Here is a 20,229-nt window from a genome sequence, read left to right on the forward strand (position 1 = left end):
AGCTTTAAGTCAGAACAAGTCGTCCTCAACTTTATATTATCTTCTTAGTAAAACTTAGCCTTTACAAAACGAAACTACAGAATTTCAAGATTTCTCAGTGAAAACAATGGTTACCATCCCCAGTTTTGTATTTCACAACTGAATCGTTTCTTGAAAAGATCATTTTATGAGTACCTAATCTAAATTTTGAGCTGACAGGAGGTTGCTTTTGCAAGAAGTAAAATTTACAGTGTTTTTAATGGAACAACAGGTATCCAAAATAATTAATACAATTACTTTTCGCCATTTCTTAGTTTACAAACAGAAGACCCCATACGGTTTTACCCTGAGCAGAGTTTCAATAAAGACTTTTTTCTGTTTTATTTTATTTTGTGTGTGTTTGTTTAGCTTGAGCATCTTTTTAGATATATTGGGTAAAACAGGACCACCGTACTCCGCAATATTATCGACAGGTATAGCTTATGCTATGAATTATTAATCAACATGCTAGTCTCTTTGATGGTGTATTTGTCTTGTTTTTAGATGCCAGCCTTGCAGTTGTCATCTCTCAGGAGCCTTGAATGAAACCTGTCACTCGGTCACAGGCCAGTGTTTCTGTAAACGATTTGTCACTGGCTCAAAATGTGATACGTGTGTTCCTGGTGCAAGCCATTTGGATGTCAACAATCTGTTGGGCTGCAGCAAAAGTAAGTGAACTCTGGCCCAGGGTTGGCATGTGAAGCAGCATCATACAGGAAGGAGTATCTTGTTTTCTGTCTCCACTTAGAACCCATCAGAAAGGCTTATGCACAATGTAGGAAGTTTAGGTGAGAAATTAAAAATGCATATGTACTAAATGAAATTTGTGTTCTTTCCTTGATTAGATCACGGAAAACATGATTATATTTAATAGTGGGAAAGTTACAAAGATTTGTTGGAATGAAATCACCAGCAGGGTAACCAAATTCCTGACTTTCCTGGGACATGGGACTTTAGTGCCCAAAACAGGACAATCCCGGACAAACCGAGATAGTCGTTACTCTACCACACAGGAACATTTTCAGTCAATTTTCTGTGACAAATGGTAGATTTGTTCTTATTTTTTATGACTTTGTGTATCCTCACCATCCCCCAAATTATATGGGCACTCTGCTACTCTTTGTTATTGTTATTGTAGCTATTATTATTATCATTATTTATCTCAGCATATTACTTTTTCCAATATTTGATATTCATTTCCTTCTGCTTTAAGTTGTATTAGTTGTTTAAACATGTTTCACATTAATATTTTAAATTTCTTGAAGCCAAAAATGATATATTGCTATCTTTTCACGATATCATCTCAACACCGTCCTCCAATGCCTTAAATTGACCACTCGAGATCACCTGCATTCCTACCATTTCATAACATATTTAAGATTTCTTATATTTACATCAAGATTGTATATCCTTAACTTTTCCAGAAATCCTAAGCAATGCCTACTGTGGAACATGTGATAAGGACCCCTTTACAGTACATCATGCAACACGCATTCTCCTTGGGGTGCCCTGAGACTGTCCTGAGTCCCAACACTAGGAAATGCCACAAGTCAAGACATGTTATCAAACACCAGCATGCCTGGAACTGTGCTTTGTACCTTTAAGGCAGAGAGAAAAATTAGTAACAGAATATTGTCTCCACAGCAATTATACTTGATTTTGAGGTAATGGAAGGCAGGGTGTAGTGAATGATTAGCATGACGTATTCTGATTCTGTACTGGTGTGTAGTCTTTCTTCAGTATTGTGTGTTTTATCAATCCCTCTGGATTTTAGTATACGCCATCTACAAAGGAAAACTCTAAGACGTATGCTTCTCTTGGGAAAAGGAATATCGTAATTGCCTTTGGGTGTAAATACAACCTAAACCCAAATTTGTATTTTGTTGGGCATTTAATTAATATTTGTCACTCATTGATTAGCTATATAATGGATTGATTGGTATGCAACATAAATTCTAGCATATTCCATTTGAATGTGAGTCGTAGGCCATCATTTATAACAGAATTGTGGCAGCATTACATACCACATACCTAATTTTAGCTACTCTTGGTTGGTGCTACCACTAATTTCGCGTGGAAATATTCCCATCTGCTCTAATTTTTGCTACCTATTCTTACACATGAGACACAGTGTAGGAATTATGCCCCAGGCAAAGCTGGATAGTCTGGTCTCTTGAAACCTGGCCTACATTTCTCGGTAGTGGGTGATGTTTACTTTTATATTAAGTGTTTCCTTCTCTGGGCTAATCATTTGCGGTCTTTCCAAATTCTTCTGATTTGTCATAATTTTAAAACGTTTTGCATTTCTAGCTCTTCTTTCCTGGATATGTTACTTTTGATCTTCTATCCCTTAAAAATAGTGATCTTTAGTATCGAACACATTCTTTCAGCTGATTTTTGTAGTTGTTGCTGCTGCTGGTTTAGGTGTGTGTTTATAAACATTTATAACACACTGAGTGAAAAATTAAAAGTTCAGCATCAGCAGAAGTAATTCGTTACAAAAAACTAAACAGAATTTCTGACTTCAGAGTGCTGAACGTATAGTCAGCAAGAGTGATGGACCTACTGATAATATAAGAGAGTGAACGAGGGCAGCAGGAAGTGCCCACCTTGGGGCTGCTCCTCAAAGGACCAGCCTTATTTGCCTTTCCACCTTGGTTTTCACATCATACTTGCTTTTTTATTGTAGCAACAGTTGAAAAACACAGCTTCACAAAGATGTGATGTCATTGCAAGGAAAGGAGTGCTATCTGTTGTTGAAACTGTGAACCACCTCAGGCTAGTATTTTACGTTTTTCCCAACAGATGTCAAGGAGCTATGTTTTCCTTGAAAATTTACAATGTCTCATGGCGCCCCTCCACACAATTTTGGAACCATGGAATTATAACTATTATTATCATTTGCCCTTCTGTAGAGGCCACTGACTATAGTTTAGCAATATCATCTGTGATTTTTTTGGGGGGTGAGGCCAGTGGGGCAGGAGTGGGGTTGGGAATTCTAGGATGTAATTTCCAGAGTCCAGGAAACTTGAATTCAAATAAAGCAGTTAGACAGTTTCTTATGATAGGCTCACTTATTCATGGGATTTCTTTCTTTCTTATCAATATTTGTTTCATGTTTTCCAGAATGACAGCTGTTTTCCTTGATAGGAGAGACTAAACAAAATAGAAATTAAATAGTTCTGGTGTCTTTATGCTGTCCTACTGAATGACTTTCCAGGTTGCCCTAAGCTGCTGGCTAAAACTTAACTTAAAAAAAAAAACAGTGGACACATATATACACACAGATTCAGATACAGATACAGATACATATGTATGTAAAATTTGCTTTTAACCAGCCATAGCTCATGTGTGTTTAAGTCTTCTTGACACTGTTCTCACTTCTGTTTATCTTTGGTAATTTATCCATCTTTTCATCATTCATGTTTTCCTTAATCTCTGTTATCAGAGCCTCTTACAGCTCTTTTTAAAAAACAGCTTCACTGCGATAGACTTTACATATCATAAATGCATCCATTTTAAGTGTACAATTTGATGGATTTTCATAAATTTTTAGTTGTGCAAACATCATTGTAATCCAGTTGTAGAATACTTCTATCATTCCAAAAAAAGTTTCCTTGTGCCCATTTTTAGTCAATTCCCACTCCCACTTCTAACCTCCAGCAACCAATAGTTTTTTTGATGCTGCAATTTTACCTTATCTAGAAATTTTATGTAAATAAGATCATACAATAATTAACAGTTCGTGTCTGGCTGCTTTCATTTCGTGTGTCTCAGTAGTTTGTTCCTTTAATGGCCGAGTAGTGTTCCATTCTCTTGAAAGATTGCAACTCGTTCATCTATTGATCAGTTGATAGACATACAGATAATTTCTTCTTGTTGTTGTTAGGTGCAGTCCAGTCAATTTCAACTCGTAGCAACCCCACGTGACAGAAGAGAATTGCCCCGGAGGGTTTTCTAGGCTGTAATCTTTACAGGAGAAGATTGTCGGGTCTTTCTCCCCTGGAGACACTGGGTGGGTCTGAACCTCCAACTTCTTGAATTAGCAGCCAAGTGCTTAATCGTTGTGCCACCAGGGCCCCATAGCTTGTGTCTAGTGTTTGACTCTTATAAATAATTCTTTCAAGAATATATGGGTGCAAATCTTTGGGTGGAGAGATGTTGTTATGTCTCCTTGATGTACCAAACTATTTTCCAACAAGATTAGGCCATTTTACATTCTGACCAGCAATATCTGGGACATCCAGTGTCTCTGTATCGTCAGCAACACTTGGACCATTCGCATTTAAAGTGATCATTGATATAGTTTGACTAGTCTCTGCTGTGTTAGTAACTGTTTCCTATTTATTGCACTTATTCTGTGTTTCTTCATCTTTTTGTTTTGTCAATCTGACCCTCTGTTTCTACATTTTCTGATTTTATTCATGCTTTATGTGAATCCACCCCTTCTCCTCTCTTAGCACATTAATTGTATTTCTTTTTAAATCTGTTTCGGTGGTTGCCCTGGGGCCTGCAATATACATTTACAACTAATATAAGTCCACTTTCAAATAAAACTCTACTACTTTGGAGTTAGCACGGGTAACATATAACAGCGTATTCTCATTCCTTCTTTCCATCCTTTATAGCAGTGCTGATCTTCATTTCACTTATCTATATGCTATGATAACCCAATACGTTGTTGTTATTTTAGACAAACTGTCATCTATTAGATCAATTAAGAATATGAAAAATAAAAAGTTTATTTTACCTTCATGTATTCCTTTGCTGATAGTCTTCTTTCTTTATGTAGATCTGAGTTCCTTACCTATATATACTTTTCCTGCTCTCTAAAAAACCTTGAGCTGTAAGAGTTCTTTATATACTCTAGATACAAGTATCTTGTTAAATATATGACAAATATTTTCTGCAAATATTTTCTCCCATTCAGTGGGTTGTTTCCTTACTTTTTTGGTAGTGAACTTTGAAGCATACATTTTTTAATTTTGGTAAAGTCCAAATTATCTATTTTTTCTCTTGTTACGCTTTTGGTGTCCTATCTACCAATCCATTGACAAATCCAAGGTCATGCATATTTAAGTATATGCTTGCTTCTAAGAGTTTTATCGTTTTAACTCTTACATTTAGGTCTTTGATCCATTTTCTATTGCACTACAAATATATATAACAAGACATTTGCCATGTCAGCAGTTTTGCACATACAATTTGATGATACTAATTACATTCATCAGATTGTGCAACCATCATCGCTATTTGTTTTCAAATTTAGCCATCACCCTAACAGAAACCCAGTGCCCCCTAGGCAGTGGCTCCCCCTTTGTGCCTCCCCTCATGTGCCTGGTAACTACTAAAAAACCGTTCTCAATACGTTTGTCAATGCTGGGTAGTTCATATAAGTGGGATCATACAATATTTGCTCTTCATCGACTTATTTCACTTAGCATAATGTTTTCAAGTTTCAACCCTGTGGTAGCATGTATCAGGACTTCATTGCTCTTTGTGGCTGAATAATATTCCATTGTTTATATATTCCACGTTTTATTTATTCATTTATCTGTTGATAACGTTTAGATCATTTCTCCTTTGGACTGTTGTGAATAGTGTTGCAGTTAACGCTGATGTACAAGTATCTGTTTGCATTCCTGCTTTCAGTTCTTTTTAGCATATACCTAGGAGTAGAATCGTTGGATTGTATGGTAATTCCATGTTTAACTTTTTAAGGAACCATCGAACTCTTTTCCACGGTAGCTATACTATTTTGCAATTGCACCAGCAATGGATGAGGGTTACCATTTCTCCGTATCCTCACCAACACTTGTTTGTCACCACCAACACTTATTTGTTTTCCACTTTTCTGGTAATAGCCATTCTAAACCCATTAAAACCTATTGTTGTCAAGTCGATTCCGACTAGTAGCGACCCATTAGGACAGAGTATATCTGCCCCATAGGGTTTCCAAGGAGCCGTTGATGGATTTGAACTGCTGACGTTTTGGTTAGCAGCGGAGCTCTTTACCAGTGTGCCACCAAGCTCTATAGCCATCCTAGTGTGGGTGAAATAGACCTCATTGTGGTTTTGGTTTTCATTTCCCTAATGACTAATGGAGGGAGCCCTGGTGGTATGGTGGTTAAGCACTCAGCTGCTAACCGAAAGCTTGGTGTTTCAAGCCCCCCAGCTGCTCCACAGGAGAAAGATATGGAGGTCTGCTTCTGTAAAGATTTATAGCTTGGAAAACTCTATGGAGCAGTTCTACTCTGTCCTGTAGGGTCGTTACGAGTCAGATACCAATTGAAAGCAACAGGTTTGGTTTCAGTTTTAATGACTAATGATGTTTTCAAGATTTTGTCTATGTCTTTTCATCTGCTTGGCAATGATGAGTTTAGGTGTGGATCTCTTTGTGATTTTCCTGCTTGGGTTCTTTGTGCTTCTTAGAATTGTAGATTAATGTTTTACAAAATATGGGAAGTTTGGACCAATATATCTTTAAATCTTTTTCTGCCCCTTTCTCTATCTTTTCTCTCCTCTGGGACTCCCATTACACATATGCTCATACGTGATACATTTGACATTTCTTACAGGTCTCTGAGGCTTTACTCATTTTCTTTCTTTTTTTTCCTCTCTGTTCTTTGCATTGAATAAATCCCATTGCTGTATTTTTAACTTCTCTCTACTGTTCTGTCTTCAAGTTTGCTGTGTTTTTATTCTGCCATCTCAAATCTACCACTGAGCCCATTTAGTGAAGTTTCCATTTTAGTTATTGTACTGTTCAACTCTGACAGCTGGTCTATATATAGCTTCTATTTCCCTATTGAGATTGACTTTTTATAGTCATCATAATCACATTTTTCTTTAACTCTTTGAACATATTTATGATAGCTGTTTTGACATGGTTGTCTATTACACCCAATATTAGAAATCACTCAGAGTCTGTTTCTATGGACTGATTTTTTTTTTCTGAGTATGATTCACAGTTATTTGAATGTCTTGCAATTTTATGTTGAAGACTACACATTTGAGTTGTTAGATTTTATTTTTAATAACTTGCATGGATATAAACTGTGGAAAATCATCTCCACTGCTGCTTGCAGCTGCTTGATGCTTTTATTTAGTTTTATTAGTTTTAATATTTACTTTTAGCCTGGCTTCCTAGAGGTCACCCCTGTGTCTGAAAATCTTAGTGGTTCGCCAATGATTTACATTGAGCTTGTGCTCAAATACCTTCAAATCATAAGGCTCTGACATTCAATACGTGTGAGGATAGAGAATACATTCAGAGTTGCACTAGTTCTCAATGTTTTGCTTGGCCTTTACTCTTCACTGGACTATCTTGGGTTTTCCCCACATTTGCATAATTTCCCAGTCAGATAGGGATGTATGGAGAGTTTACCTCATCCTTTAATGGCTTTCTTGTTTCCACGACCTCACTGTTTCTTTATTCTCTAGTAAATTCACCACTTACCCCAACTAAGAGTGCATTCTCAGGCTAACAAAGCTCTGGGTTTTCCTCATTTGTTCCTAATTGAGTCTGCCACATTTGGTCAGCAAAGCTGTGGATTTTTACCTCTCACTCCAAATCAAGTCAGCCTCCTCTATGATAATAATAGCAAAATATTAATATAAAATAGTAATACCAAATATTATTTTTTTAACCAGCCTTACTCTGATAAAACTAATATACTCGCCTATGGAGCTGGGGATACATGAGCAGCCCGAGACAAAAAGACCACAGACTCCAGGTGTTCCTGCTCAAAACTGGAGCAGTTATTCAAGAATAAATATGTTTCAATATCTTGTTTTCCTTTGGTTGATTTTGAGCTCCCGTAAATGGTAGTTTTTTGACAGTTTCGTCCAGTTTTATATTGCCAAACTCTTCACATTGCTATAACAATAAGTCTCTAATCTTTTCCTTTTGAACTAGCCTATATAATTTTCTGGAGCCCTGGTGGCACAGTGTTTAAGAGTTCGGCTGTTAACCAAAAGACTGGCAGTTTGAATCCACCAGCCTCTCCTTGGAACCCCTATGGGGCAGTTCTACTCTGTCCTGTAGGGTCGCTATGAGTCAGAATCGACTTGGCGGCAACATGTTTGGCTTTTTTTCTTTTTTTAGTATAATTTTCTAGTTGCTGTTTTATTTTCTAAAATCCTACGTGTTTTATTTTTTTAAAGAAATTTTTTTAAAGAAACTGTTGTTCAGAGAGTCAAATAACCATTGATCAGTTGTTACAGACTAGTAGAATTTATAGCTGGGTTTATGGCCACAGCTCCCACCATAGTTAGGCATTGCCATGTCACTAAAGTTCTGGCAAGCAGAGGTGATGTGTGGGACTCCTGGATGTTTCAGTCATAAGCAAGACATGTCCTCTGCCTGTCCTTTTCTTTTTCTTGTTGATTTGAATGTGGACTTGGAGGTCTCCACCTGGGACCATGTAGACAAGACAACGACCTACGAATAGCACACCAAACGATAGAGAAAGCTTAAACACCCATCTTCACAGAGCAGCACTCCCAGACATCAGAGAGAGAGAATAAACACCTTCCTGTTTAAGTTACTATTATTTTGTATCTCTGTCACACATAGCCAAGTCTATATACAATCTAATATACCACTCTGCACAAGAAATGTTTCTTTTTATAATCTCATGCCTTGGGATCACACCTCCTTTGTTTGAGATGCATAACTGCTGACTTATTAAAGTTTAGGGTATAAATCTACTATACCCACCCTTCCAGGTCCTGCAGTTCCGTTACTTCCAGCCTAAGTTTACATGTAGAGAAAGACAGACAGAATCTTTCACCTCATGTTCCTGGTTCTTTCCTATTTCCAACCGATTACTTCCTGTTGAGTAGATTTAGGCCGGATTAGTAGTTCTTCTCATCATTGTTTTCTTCTTTTATATAATCATTAAGAAGACATTCATTAATTCACAATGCACTGTTTTTAGCCAAATGAGACTCCCACAAAGAAACGTAAATATTTGGAGACCTCACCAGCCATTATTGGTTTTGGGTTTGAATTAGGAAGTTAGGAAACTGTCATCCATTTTCTCCACGCGGTCAGGCAACCTACAGTATAATTACACAATGCTATTTCTGTTCCTTTTTCTGTTTATCAAACCATCTGCTCTCCAGTATAGTTCGTATGAGCATTATACTTAAGAGTTCCATGCTGGAAATGTATGTAAATAACTTTCCCATAAAGATATTAATACAAAATATAATTTTCCCATTAGAAAATATTAGTTATGTATACCTACTTCCAAAGAAGTCCTTTGCCATTCTTGGGGATGTAAGAATTGAGAACTTGCTGCATATGATGCAGAGAAAGATGCTGATATTTTACCAGGCAGTATTTCTCTCTTTCTCCTCATTTTATCCGGAGAAGTAGACACGATCATCCCCTTGTTATAAATGGGAAAGGTTCAGCGAGTCAAATAGAAATTTGACTGTAATCACATAACTATCAAAGTGCCCAAGCTGGGATTCAAACTCATGGTTCCTAAACAGATGGATCTAGTCACAGTGTGATACTTTTGGTCTTTCAAAGATAGTCTGGCATGTGCAAAGACCATTCTTGGCAATTTTATTTTTATTTTGTTGTTGTTTTTGAAAATATACACGGAAAAACATAAGCCAGTTCAACCATTTCTACAGATACAATTAAGTGACATAGTTACATTCTTCATGTTGTGCCACCATTCTCACCCTCCTCTTCTGAGTTGTTCCTCCTCATTAACATAAACTCATTGCCACCTAAGGTTCCTGTCTAATCTTCCAAGTTGCTGTTGTCACTTTGATCCCATAAGACAGTTCTTAAAAGATTATAATGCTCAAGACAGACTTTTTTTTTTAAATTATGATTTAGGTGAAAGTTTACAGAGCAGAGCATATGCTCAAGACAGACATTTTTTACTAGTTAAGCTAAACTATTGTTTGGTTTTAAGAAGACTTCAGGGGATATTTTTGGTTTAAGGTTTAAAGATTATCTCAGGGCAATAGTTTCAGGGGTTCATCCAGCCTCCATGGCTCCAGAAAGTCTGGAGTCCATGAGAATTTGAAATTTTATTCTGCATTTTCCACCTTTTTATCAGGATTCTTCTATAGAACCTTTGATCAAAATATTTCAGTAATGGTAGCTGGGCACCATCCAGTTCTACTGATCTCATGGCAAAGGTAGCAGTTGTTCATGAAGGCAATTGGCCACACATTCCATATCCTCCTCCTATTCATGACTTGCGTTCTTCCTTTGTTATTCCAGGTAAATAGAGACCAATTGCTATGCCTTGGTTGGCCACTTGCAAGCTTTTAAGAACCCTAAGCACTACACAATGAACTACAATGTAGAACAGAAGCACTAAACACATTATTAGGCCACTCTTGGAAATTTTGATGAATGAATGTGTGAATGATTTCTCAAAATTCTAATATGAGCACATAATGACTGGGTTCAAGATATCTCATGCCTAGGATTTCATATTTGTTCTTAGAGTGTGTTATACAAATAAGTCAAAAATGGCCTCTCTGTATTGACCTCAAGTTGTTTACTTCTTCATAGCAAGTTGAGGCATGTTAATCCAGAAAAGTCCTCTGACATCAAACTCAAACTTGTATACATCCAAGTGTTTTAAAAATAGCCCCAATAAGCCGATTTTTTAGCCACTTAGAGCCTGCCTTCTTTACATACGCAGTGGAACTGTGCCCAACATCTGCTAGCCCTAGATAAGATAAAGCCCTGTAGTTGTAAGGACCCTGGGATGCTGCTGTTCTTCAGAGCTCTCTGACTCAGACTCCCTGCCTTGCTGCAGGAGGGCATCACGAAAGGTGCATATAACCACCCTCCTCCAGTTTCTCCTCTTCTCTTGGGTTTTTCATACACTCTTCCCTTTCTGGTGGCTCCCTGTGCTGCTTGCCTCTGGAGGAGCTCCTGCCGTGAGGAACCACACCCTGCATGACTTTGAACACATCAGCTCCAATAAACGGCTTGTGGTGCAAAGCTATGTCATGGTCCTATTTCTTTTCTTGATCCTCCAAATCCCCTCGAACTCACTACATAGTGGTGCTGAACCATCTAACAATTCAGGTCTATGAAAATTCTCATTTAAATGCCAAACAGGTACTATTTATTTACACTGTGAAGTCAGACAAGACTGTGGTTAGAGATGGTCATAACAAGCAGTCAGCTTCAAACATTTGAAAAGAGCCTATGTGTGTGAAGAACCGTTGTTGCCAAGGAAATGTTCATGTAATGCAAATCACTGGCTACAATTTTTGAATGGAACTGAAACATTTTCTCCCTTTTAGTCATCCCAAAACTATTTCACTCTCTGAGAAAATAGTCCAAGGGTCAGTTTTGACTGCTCTAACTCTGAAACCTTTTGTAATCCTGATAGCGTGCAGAGTTTTAGGTATAATCATTAATATTCAGAAAAGAAACACTTAATTGACATGGATTGCAAGGCTCTTTTAGAAAGCTGTAAATGGGGCATTTTATGAATCCTTGCGGCTCCAATAACAGAGTTTAGAGGCCTGAATTAAAATCCACTGAAAGGATCAAATGCAATCAGTGTGCTATCAATCAAAGTGACCACATTAAATATGATGAATCCCTGATTTCAAAAATATAAGATACTGTTTGGAAGTAATTCTATTTGCATGTGTCACTTGGATCGTTACCACTTGTCCTGTGTCTAAATAGGCATATGGACAGTTGGAACTCTAATATAACAATGCAAATTCCAAAGAAGAAAGAAACAAATAAAAGGTGAACAGTGAAAGTGTCTAGCTTGAATATTTTTTCTTTAGAAATGTGATGTAAATATGTGCTGTAGGATCTGAAACATCGTCTTTAGGAAACCTATGCATAATACAGGTATATGGGATTTTATATATTTCTAATTCAGTGCTCTTGAAATACTTTCGCACTAAGTTTTCTTAAAAAATGGAATTATTGTGCTATATCATAGTCTTTAAAATGAAGTGTATGACTCATGAGTACTGATGAACTAGCAGTAGCGTTTAGTTACTAGTCTTTGCCCAGTATACAGAATATCTTCAGCTTACTACTCCATACTTCTCTACTCGGCTTTGTGCCCCAAGATTCTACACAGTCTGCAGCATCAGGCTCCCTGGCCCTCTTGCTTTCAGTTGAGTTCATCTCCTAGGAGGGACCCTCCAGCCATCTGGGACACCAGAGGAAGGGGAAGTCAGGCTATTTAATCCCACGTTCTGTTCCCACTCTAAACAGAAGGGTGGCCTTGAGCTAGCTGCATCCCCCCACTAGGGGCCACAGCACCCATCAGGTGATGCTCTTCATACAGCCCTCAATGTCCCTGGGTTCTGGCAGACATTCCTTTGTGCGTCCCTTCAGGCTTGGGGAAGCGTGCAGAAAAGAGTTAACATAGCAGGCCTGGCACCTGGGAACTTGGAGAAGAATGGCTCACTGTGCCTAAACTTTTGTACAAACTATTTGGTTCATGCTGAGCCATGGTTCCATTCCCTTCCAGGAGTTGGGAATGTTGACATGTGCCAGACAGGGGCTGCCTATGTGAATAGGCTCCGGAAAAAGCCATGGACTCTGAGTTTCCCTGGTTGGCAACATTTCACACGTTGTTACAACTCATTGCCAGGGAATTAAGCACGTCCTTGGGACTCCACTGGAAGTGGACCTTTGCAAGCCCGTGCCTGGTTTCCCCAACACTTTGTCCCATGCATCTTTTCCCTTTGTTGGTTGAGCTCTGTAAATTCTTGCTGTAAGAATGTTTAGCCATGAGTATAACTGAGTCTTGTGAATTCCTGCTAATCATTGAACTTAGGGGTGGTCTTGAGGAACCTCTACATAAACAGTAAAAGAGCTTTGCTGTTACCATACCCTGGAGTACTGCATCTTCACTTTTGATTTCCTTACATTTGGCCTGCCTCTTTGAAAACTGTCCCTTTAATAAGCTCTTCCTAAGTTACCTAGTTTGAGTGCTTTATCTCTCTTCTTCCGAGTCTCTGATGGAAGTCACCCAGTAACTGCAGATACTTCACATAAAAATATTGATGATTATTTCATCAATTCATCCGTTTCTGTAAATGATTTAAATTTTCTTTGCAAAGTATTATTGACTTAAAAAAGAAGGTAACATGGTAGCCTATACTGTTCATAGCTTATGAGAAAATGAAAAAATTGGATGAGAATAGGCTTCTTTAAATGAGTGTAGTATTATTGCATCTTATTAAGCAAGAAGAGGGTGAATAAACTGGTGGTTGATTGCCCTTAAAAATAGCTAGACATTGTTTTTCCCCTTCACCTTAGTGTGTTCTGAAAAAAAAAGAAAACTTGCTCTCAAGAAAAGGGAGACCAAGGAAAAAATTATAGTGATAAGAGACAGTATTTTCATGTTATGTATTTATACTATACAAAATACCTCTAAATAGTGAGCTACGTGTTCTTACGCGCCTAATGGAGGTAGTTATATTACCTCTTAAAAACACTTTAAACAGGTGTCTGTGTATCCACCTAGTATATTAAAATTGTTTCTTGCTAATACTTAGACTATTTAACATCCGTAGCTATTTGTATCACCAAATATTTTACTTTTTTTTTTACACTGTGCTCTGTGAGGCAAGAAGAATCATTGTGCTTAGTGGGTTGGAAAACATCCTCTTAAAAATCTAAAAATTATTCTACTTAAATTTCTAGTTTCAAAGGAACTTATTTACATCAACTTTTAAGCTAATTAAGTAGAAAGTAAATGTCATAGATTGTTGGATAATTTCTCAAAAGGAGAAAAAGAAAGAAGTGCTTAATGCAAACCTTTGTGTTTTTACCCTCAACTGTATTTATGTCAACTGCTTTGAGCTATGCATTTGTTTTATGCTCATAGATGAAAGCTCTGTTTTAGAGAACTCTTGTTTACGCTTTTTGTTTATTAATGTCTTGGTAAACCACGTGTCTTCTTGATGAAGTAATTCTGAATCAGAAAGACCTCTTTGCTGGATATCTTCAGTTTACTTGTGTGTTTATTGATTGCCTTGGCTAATGAATGTTCTCTCCATTGTAATCTAGCTCCATCCCAGCAACCTCCACCCAGAGGACAAGTTCAAAGTTCTTCAGCTATCAATCTTTCCTGGAATCCACCTGACTCTCCAAATTCTCACTGGCTTTCTTACGGTTTATTCAGGGATGGCTTTAAAATCTACACAGCTGAAGATCAATACCCATACCGTGAGTTTAAGGGCTCGGGGATGAAAAGATATAATATTCTGACAATTGATATATTAGTTAATTTCTTTGACATTGAGGATAAATATTGTTGTGGTTTCTTCTGTCCACACAGAGTGTTTTTAAGCAGAGAGAGAATTACAAATCTCACTAGTAATCAAAGAAATACAATAAAAGTAAGATACCAGGTAATACTTACCAAATTCTCAAAGGTTAGGAAAAAATAATACTATCCAGTGTTGATAAAGACATGGGGAAATTGGAACTTTCAGAAACTGTTTTGTGTCTCTGTGGGTTCATTGAAACAACTTTTCAGGGGGGTCAAATTGTTAAAGTATATGAAAAACCTCACCATTTTGCTTTACCATTTGACTCAACAAATCTATTCTAAGGAGTTTTTTTTCAAGCAAATACTCATAAATAGACACAAAATCACAAAAAATGCCTGTGCCTATGTCATTTGTAATAGCGAAATATTGGAAATAATCTGGATATTCAGCAACAGGAAAATATTTCAATAAATTATGGTGCATGGCATAATAGAATCCTGATACATTGTTAAATAAGAAGCCCTGGTGGTGCAACAGTTAAGCACTCGGCTGCTAACTGAAAGGTCGGAGGTTTGAACCAACACAGTGGCTCTGAAAAGATCTGGTGATCTGCTCTTGTAAAGATTGCAGCCTAGAAAACCATATGGGTCAGCTCTACTCTGTCACATGGGGTTGCTATGACTCGAAATGGACTCAACAGCACCTCATACGAACAATGTGTTGTTAAATAAACTGTGGGGGTATGATTGTAAAATTATATCATAATTTATATTTTAAAGGCATGGAAAATATGAATGATATTGTTTAAGGCAATCAAAAAGTACTAAAAATAATCAGTGAAGAATTAATATATTTTAATTTAAAAAAGTATAAAAATACTAGAAGACCTCCAACAAACAATTATCTGTAGTTTTCTCTGGGTATAGTGATGATAAGAAATTTATCAAATATTTCTATTATAACGGATTCAAATTTTAAAATTCCCAGGTTAAAAAAGGTGACTTTTTTTGTTTAGTTTGAATCAAAGTAACATTTAAACAAATAATGTAATTTTATGCATGCATTACTGTTTTCACAAAGGTGGAACACGACAACATTAACATAATTTGAGAGAAGAACGTGAACAAAGCATGAAGCCAAGCTTTGCAGAGTAATTTTGTGAAAATTTTAAAGGAGCTCGTAGAAATCAAACAAATGAGGCCCATTGTCTCTAAAAGTATTTATTCATATGTTTTAGATACAATGTTCCCGAAGACGAAATGATCTTTTTACACTGTTTCAGCCCTGCCCTCCTCTGAGTGTTTCTTCTTGTTACGTTTAGCTACAAGCTAGTTTAAGAAACATTGGAACAGTGATTTTTAATCGCTTCTGTTTTTTGCTATTTGTTCCATACCCAAAACCAAAAATCAAATCCATTGCCATCAAGTCAATTCCGACTCATAGCGACCCTACAAGACAGAGTAGAACTGCCCCATAGGGTTTCCAAGGAGTGGCTTGTGGATTCAAAACTGCTGACCTTTTGGTTAGCAGCCTAGTTTTCCAAAATTCTAGTTTAACATACATAATTATTTAGAACAGTGTATAAAACTATGTCAAAACACTGCAGATCCATAAACTTCCTCAAAACAAATGGTTAAGAGGATACCTTGTTTTAACATATTGATTGGCTTTCAAACTTCCGCGTAGCATACAGTTTTATGACGTATCTGTTAAAGTAGGTTATATTTTACACCTAATTCCACACGATTTGCGCCTAGCTTATTATGTCCATCATTTTCTCATAACTCTAATGCCTATTTAATACTCCAAGTCTTCATAAAGTTAACGGAAACTCTGAACTTCATGTTGCAGATTGCAGGGGGAAATGAACATCTGTCTACATCTGCCATGTTGGCAAAGCATCCTAAAAACCTGCTACTAGAATGTTTATTTTCTTCCAAATATCAGCATGATCCAGGTGTCCTAAAACTTACACTTTTGTGATAGAGGAAGAGAGTTATAAAGATATTAAGAATGATTTTGAAAATGGCACTACTACTGGTTGAATTATCTCTGATGCTATGAATTGGGGTCACCCTATTTTCGATACAACGTCGTTCAACCACAAAATTAAACATAAAACCTCAATGCTATCCTTAAAACCAGAGACATGTTTTCCACAGTAACATATTGTGATCTGTTTTATACAATATTCCATGCAAATACAATGCTGTTGCTCTTTCTCGTGATTAAGCTAATACTGAATCCAAATAACAGTTTCTTACACAATAAATGTGTATTCATTCACTAATCAGACATTTATATAATCCTATTACACAAGGTATTATTTTCTAAAACCTTATTTTTCATAAAAATGCCACTTCTGGCATTTCTTGAGAACCTCTGTAATTAATGAGGTGAAAATTATCTGCATGACGGCATTTGAACAGTAAGAACAACGGGTTAATGCTGTCAGAACTTTGTATCATTCTAGTAATACTCTCATGTTTATGACTCTGTTTCCAGCCTGTGGATAGCGTGTAGATTATGAAAAAGAAACACTACTTATATTCAGCTGGATGAACACAGATCTTTGGGTTAAATAAAGGCATTTGGAATTATAGATGGAGAATCATTGAACTTTTCAAAGAAAATTAATAGTGTTGTCTTCCAAGCAAGTTTGATCGTTTGGTCGAGACCATTATAGAATTCCTTGTTAGAACAAAAACTTCTGCTGGCTCGCCTGGTGCACTATGGGATTCTCTAGGACAGTGGTTTCCCACTTAGGATCATAATACAGCATTATTTATAAAGCTGGCCAGTTCCTTGTTATTTACAATATCACAGTAAAAATGGTGGAAAAATTTTAAAGTCCGTGAACAATTAACCTTTCAAAAATAAGGTATATGCGATAGTATTCCTGAGTAAAATTTCACTCATATTTTCATTTGCTTTCAGAAGAAGAGAAGGATGTAGAAGTGAAGTTAGCACGTTGGAAATCACGTATCTCTGCTGTAACCCCAGTTTGGTTTGCCTATGAGAAATCACCTTATGTGTCGTAGGTGTGAAGAGAATGGCTATCAGGAAATAGTACTCTTTTGTTAGTGTTGGCTTTTAGGGTTTAGGGTTTTAGTATCAGTAACTTATGTTGTTTTTTCCTACTTGACTTTGGAACAAAAGGTGAACTAGACATTGGGGTCACGCAGATGGAAATTAAAAATAAAAATCATCTTCATTACTGATAAGAGCCTGTCATGAATATCGGAGAATATACCCTCTCTCCTGCAGGTAGGCAGATGAGGAGGGAGAAAAAGAAATGGGCTGAGCTGAGCATCCTTTTTAAAATTCTCTACCAGATAAGTCACTCTTCCTTTGGAACGTCGTGAGTGGGGAGACAGCCTTTGAATGTTATTCTAGGGAAATCCCTCCACAAAGAAACGTTGTTGTTAGTTGCCAACAAGCTGGTGCCAACTCATAGTGACTCCATGCACAGCAGAATGACCTGTTACCTGGTCCTGCCCCATCTTTACGATCTCTGCATGTCTGAGTCCTTGTTGTTACCACTGTGTACTTTGAGAGCTTTCCAACCTACCGGGCTCATCTTCCACCCCACTGACGTTTTGTTATATTGTGGTGCTTGTACGTTGCTATGAAGCTGGATACTACCAGAAGTTCAAATACCAGAAGAGCACCCATGGTGGACAGGTTTTAGCAGGGCTTTTAGACTAAGGCAGACTAGGAAGAAGGGACTGGCAATCTCCTTCTGAAAATTAGCCAATGGAAACCGTACAGATCTCAACAGAATACCGTCCGACTGGGAAAACTAGAAAATGATCATTTCTACATATGACTGTTGCTGACATCACTTAGAGGCGTTAACATAGCTTAAATTAGGGTATATCTTCATGAACCCTGAGATTTCATTTCTACCTTTATTATTCACTTCTACTGTTGTTTTCATTACCATTTATCATCCCATAATATATCAAGGGATCAAAGTAGCAGTACTTCTGAGAGAAACAAACCAACAAAAAAAGGCAGGGACCGGATGAGAAAGGAAGCAAAACAGAAGGTGGCAAGCAATTATTTTTATAAGGCTCCTTAATATTCTTAATATTTTTTCCTAGAGAAACTGACCAGATATGAATGGAAAAATATTCATCAATCCATTCATTCAATAGTGTTTTATCCAGTGCTTATTACAGACTAGGAACCGTACCAGCTCCTAGGTATATAAAGACGGAAGGCATAGATATTGACAGGCGAGACAGATAAGGAAACTCAATCTCATACTTGAGAGGGAATACAAATAAGTAAACAAAAATGACAATATAGTATATTAAATGTTGAACTCGAAGTTGTTGTTTTTGTTGTTGTGTGCCACCGAGTCAGTTCTGACTCACAGTGACCCTATAGGACAGGGTAGAACAGCCCCATATGTTTTCCAAGGCTGTAATCTTTACGGAAGCAGATTGCCACACCTTTCTCCCATGGAGTAGTTGGCAGGTTCAAACCTCCAGCCTTTCAGTTAGCAGCCGAGCGCTTAGCCATTGCACCACCACGGCTCATGAAGAAAGCACTGGTAGGGGGTGTGAGGGCAGGCAGCCATGTCTGTGGTGGTTATTGAGAACCACACAAAGTTTCCCAACAAGGAGGTGACGTGTAAGCTGAATTAGCCTGACACTGTTGTGAGGAAGCGTGGTCCTCGTGAAAGACACCGTGTGTGAAAAGGAATGGAGATGTTGAAAGGACATTCAAGCAACTCATGCAATTCTATATATCTTTGGTGTCTGGTGCATGATGGGGATGCCACAGACCTATCAGCCAAGATCACAGTTTGTGCTGATCCAGAGAGTTGTGAATGTTGCCCTGAAATTACAAAAGTCTGTGGTTGTAGCACTTAGTTTCAGATTCAGAGTTAATTAAAACAATTATTATCCTAAGCAAAGAAAGGAACCAGCTTGAGATAAGTAGTATTTTAAACCTGAGTATCATTGTTTTTTTATGACAGCATTAATAGATATCCTATCTATACCATTTCAAATGCTTTTACTTTGTTAGTTAATACTATAAATTACTTCATACAACATTTCTACCAAATATATATTCCCATCCTGATTATATTACCATTCTAATTTCTTACCAAGTAGATTCCTCTTGTAAAGTCTGATCTATTGGAATTATATTACATTTCTCAAATGCTACAAACCTCCAGTAAGTGCTGAGCTGCTTTTAATTTTCATCACCTTCTATTTCTTCCTATTTCCAGTTTAAACTTACGCCAGACAGTCTCTTGGAATATTTAGCATTGTTATTTGTTTTTGCCTGTTACATTTTGACTTTTGACATGTTAAATAGAATATCCTCCATCATGTTTTAGCCTTGAAGGATTTTTCAATTTTTTTGAATACTTTGAACAGTCTTATATGGAATACAGATAATAAATTTAATTTATTCTAATAAATATTCATTTAAATTGCTATTATATGCCAGAAATACATGTAATAGCAACTACTCCCTGCCTATTATAGACAGAGGAGTTTCCCTCATTTTCCATTTGTAACACCAATACTGTACTATTAGCAACGAGTATGATGTTCGATTCATGTATTTCAAACCAATGTGGTAGCCATTTGAATAATTGATAGAATGAAACTATTTGGCAACTACTATCAATATATCACTTGCAAATCTTGCTAGTGCAGTCTATCACTCTTCCCAAACATGCAGAGTGCATTTCATTCATCGATTTCACTGACCGATTCAACAAATATTTATTGCAATTCTATAATGTGCTTTGCACTGTGAATACAATGGAGAGTACAGAGGACATGGTCCCTACCTTGTCAGAATGTTAACTCAAGTGGGGAAGAAAAACAATTCATCAAGCTACTAAAATAAATTGCGATAAGGGTCGTGTTAAGGTACGCGTAGGTAGCAATGGAAGCTTGTGGCTAGCTCTTTCTTCTAATTCCAGGT

At 37.1% G+C, this 20,229-nt stretch overlaps 1 protein-coding gene across 1 annotated transcript in view; it reads left to right on the forward strand.

Annotated features, from left to right (window-relative positions):
- LOC101357370 (usherin) overlaps positions 1 to 20,229 on the forward strand; it is a 276,794-nt gene that overhangs the window by 227,811 nt on the left and 28,754 nt on the right. The window contains exons 14-15 of the mRNA XM_004375958.2: positions 523 to 686; positions 14,066 to 14,224. Of these exons, the coding sequence (XP_004376015.1) occupies positions 523 to 686; positions 14,066 to 14,224 (323 nt within the window). The remainder of the gene's footprint in view (positions 1 to 522; positions 687 to 14,065; positions 14,225 to 20,229) is intronic.

This window comes from Trichechus manatus, unplaced genomic scaffold (genome assembly GCF_000243295.1).
Source record: "Trichechus manatus latirostris isolate Lorelei unplaced genomic scaffold, TriManLat1.0 scaffold00039, whole genome shotgun sequence".
NCBI lineage: Eukaryota > Metazoa > Chordata > Mammalia > Sirenia > Trichechidae > Trichechus > Trichechus manatus.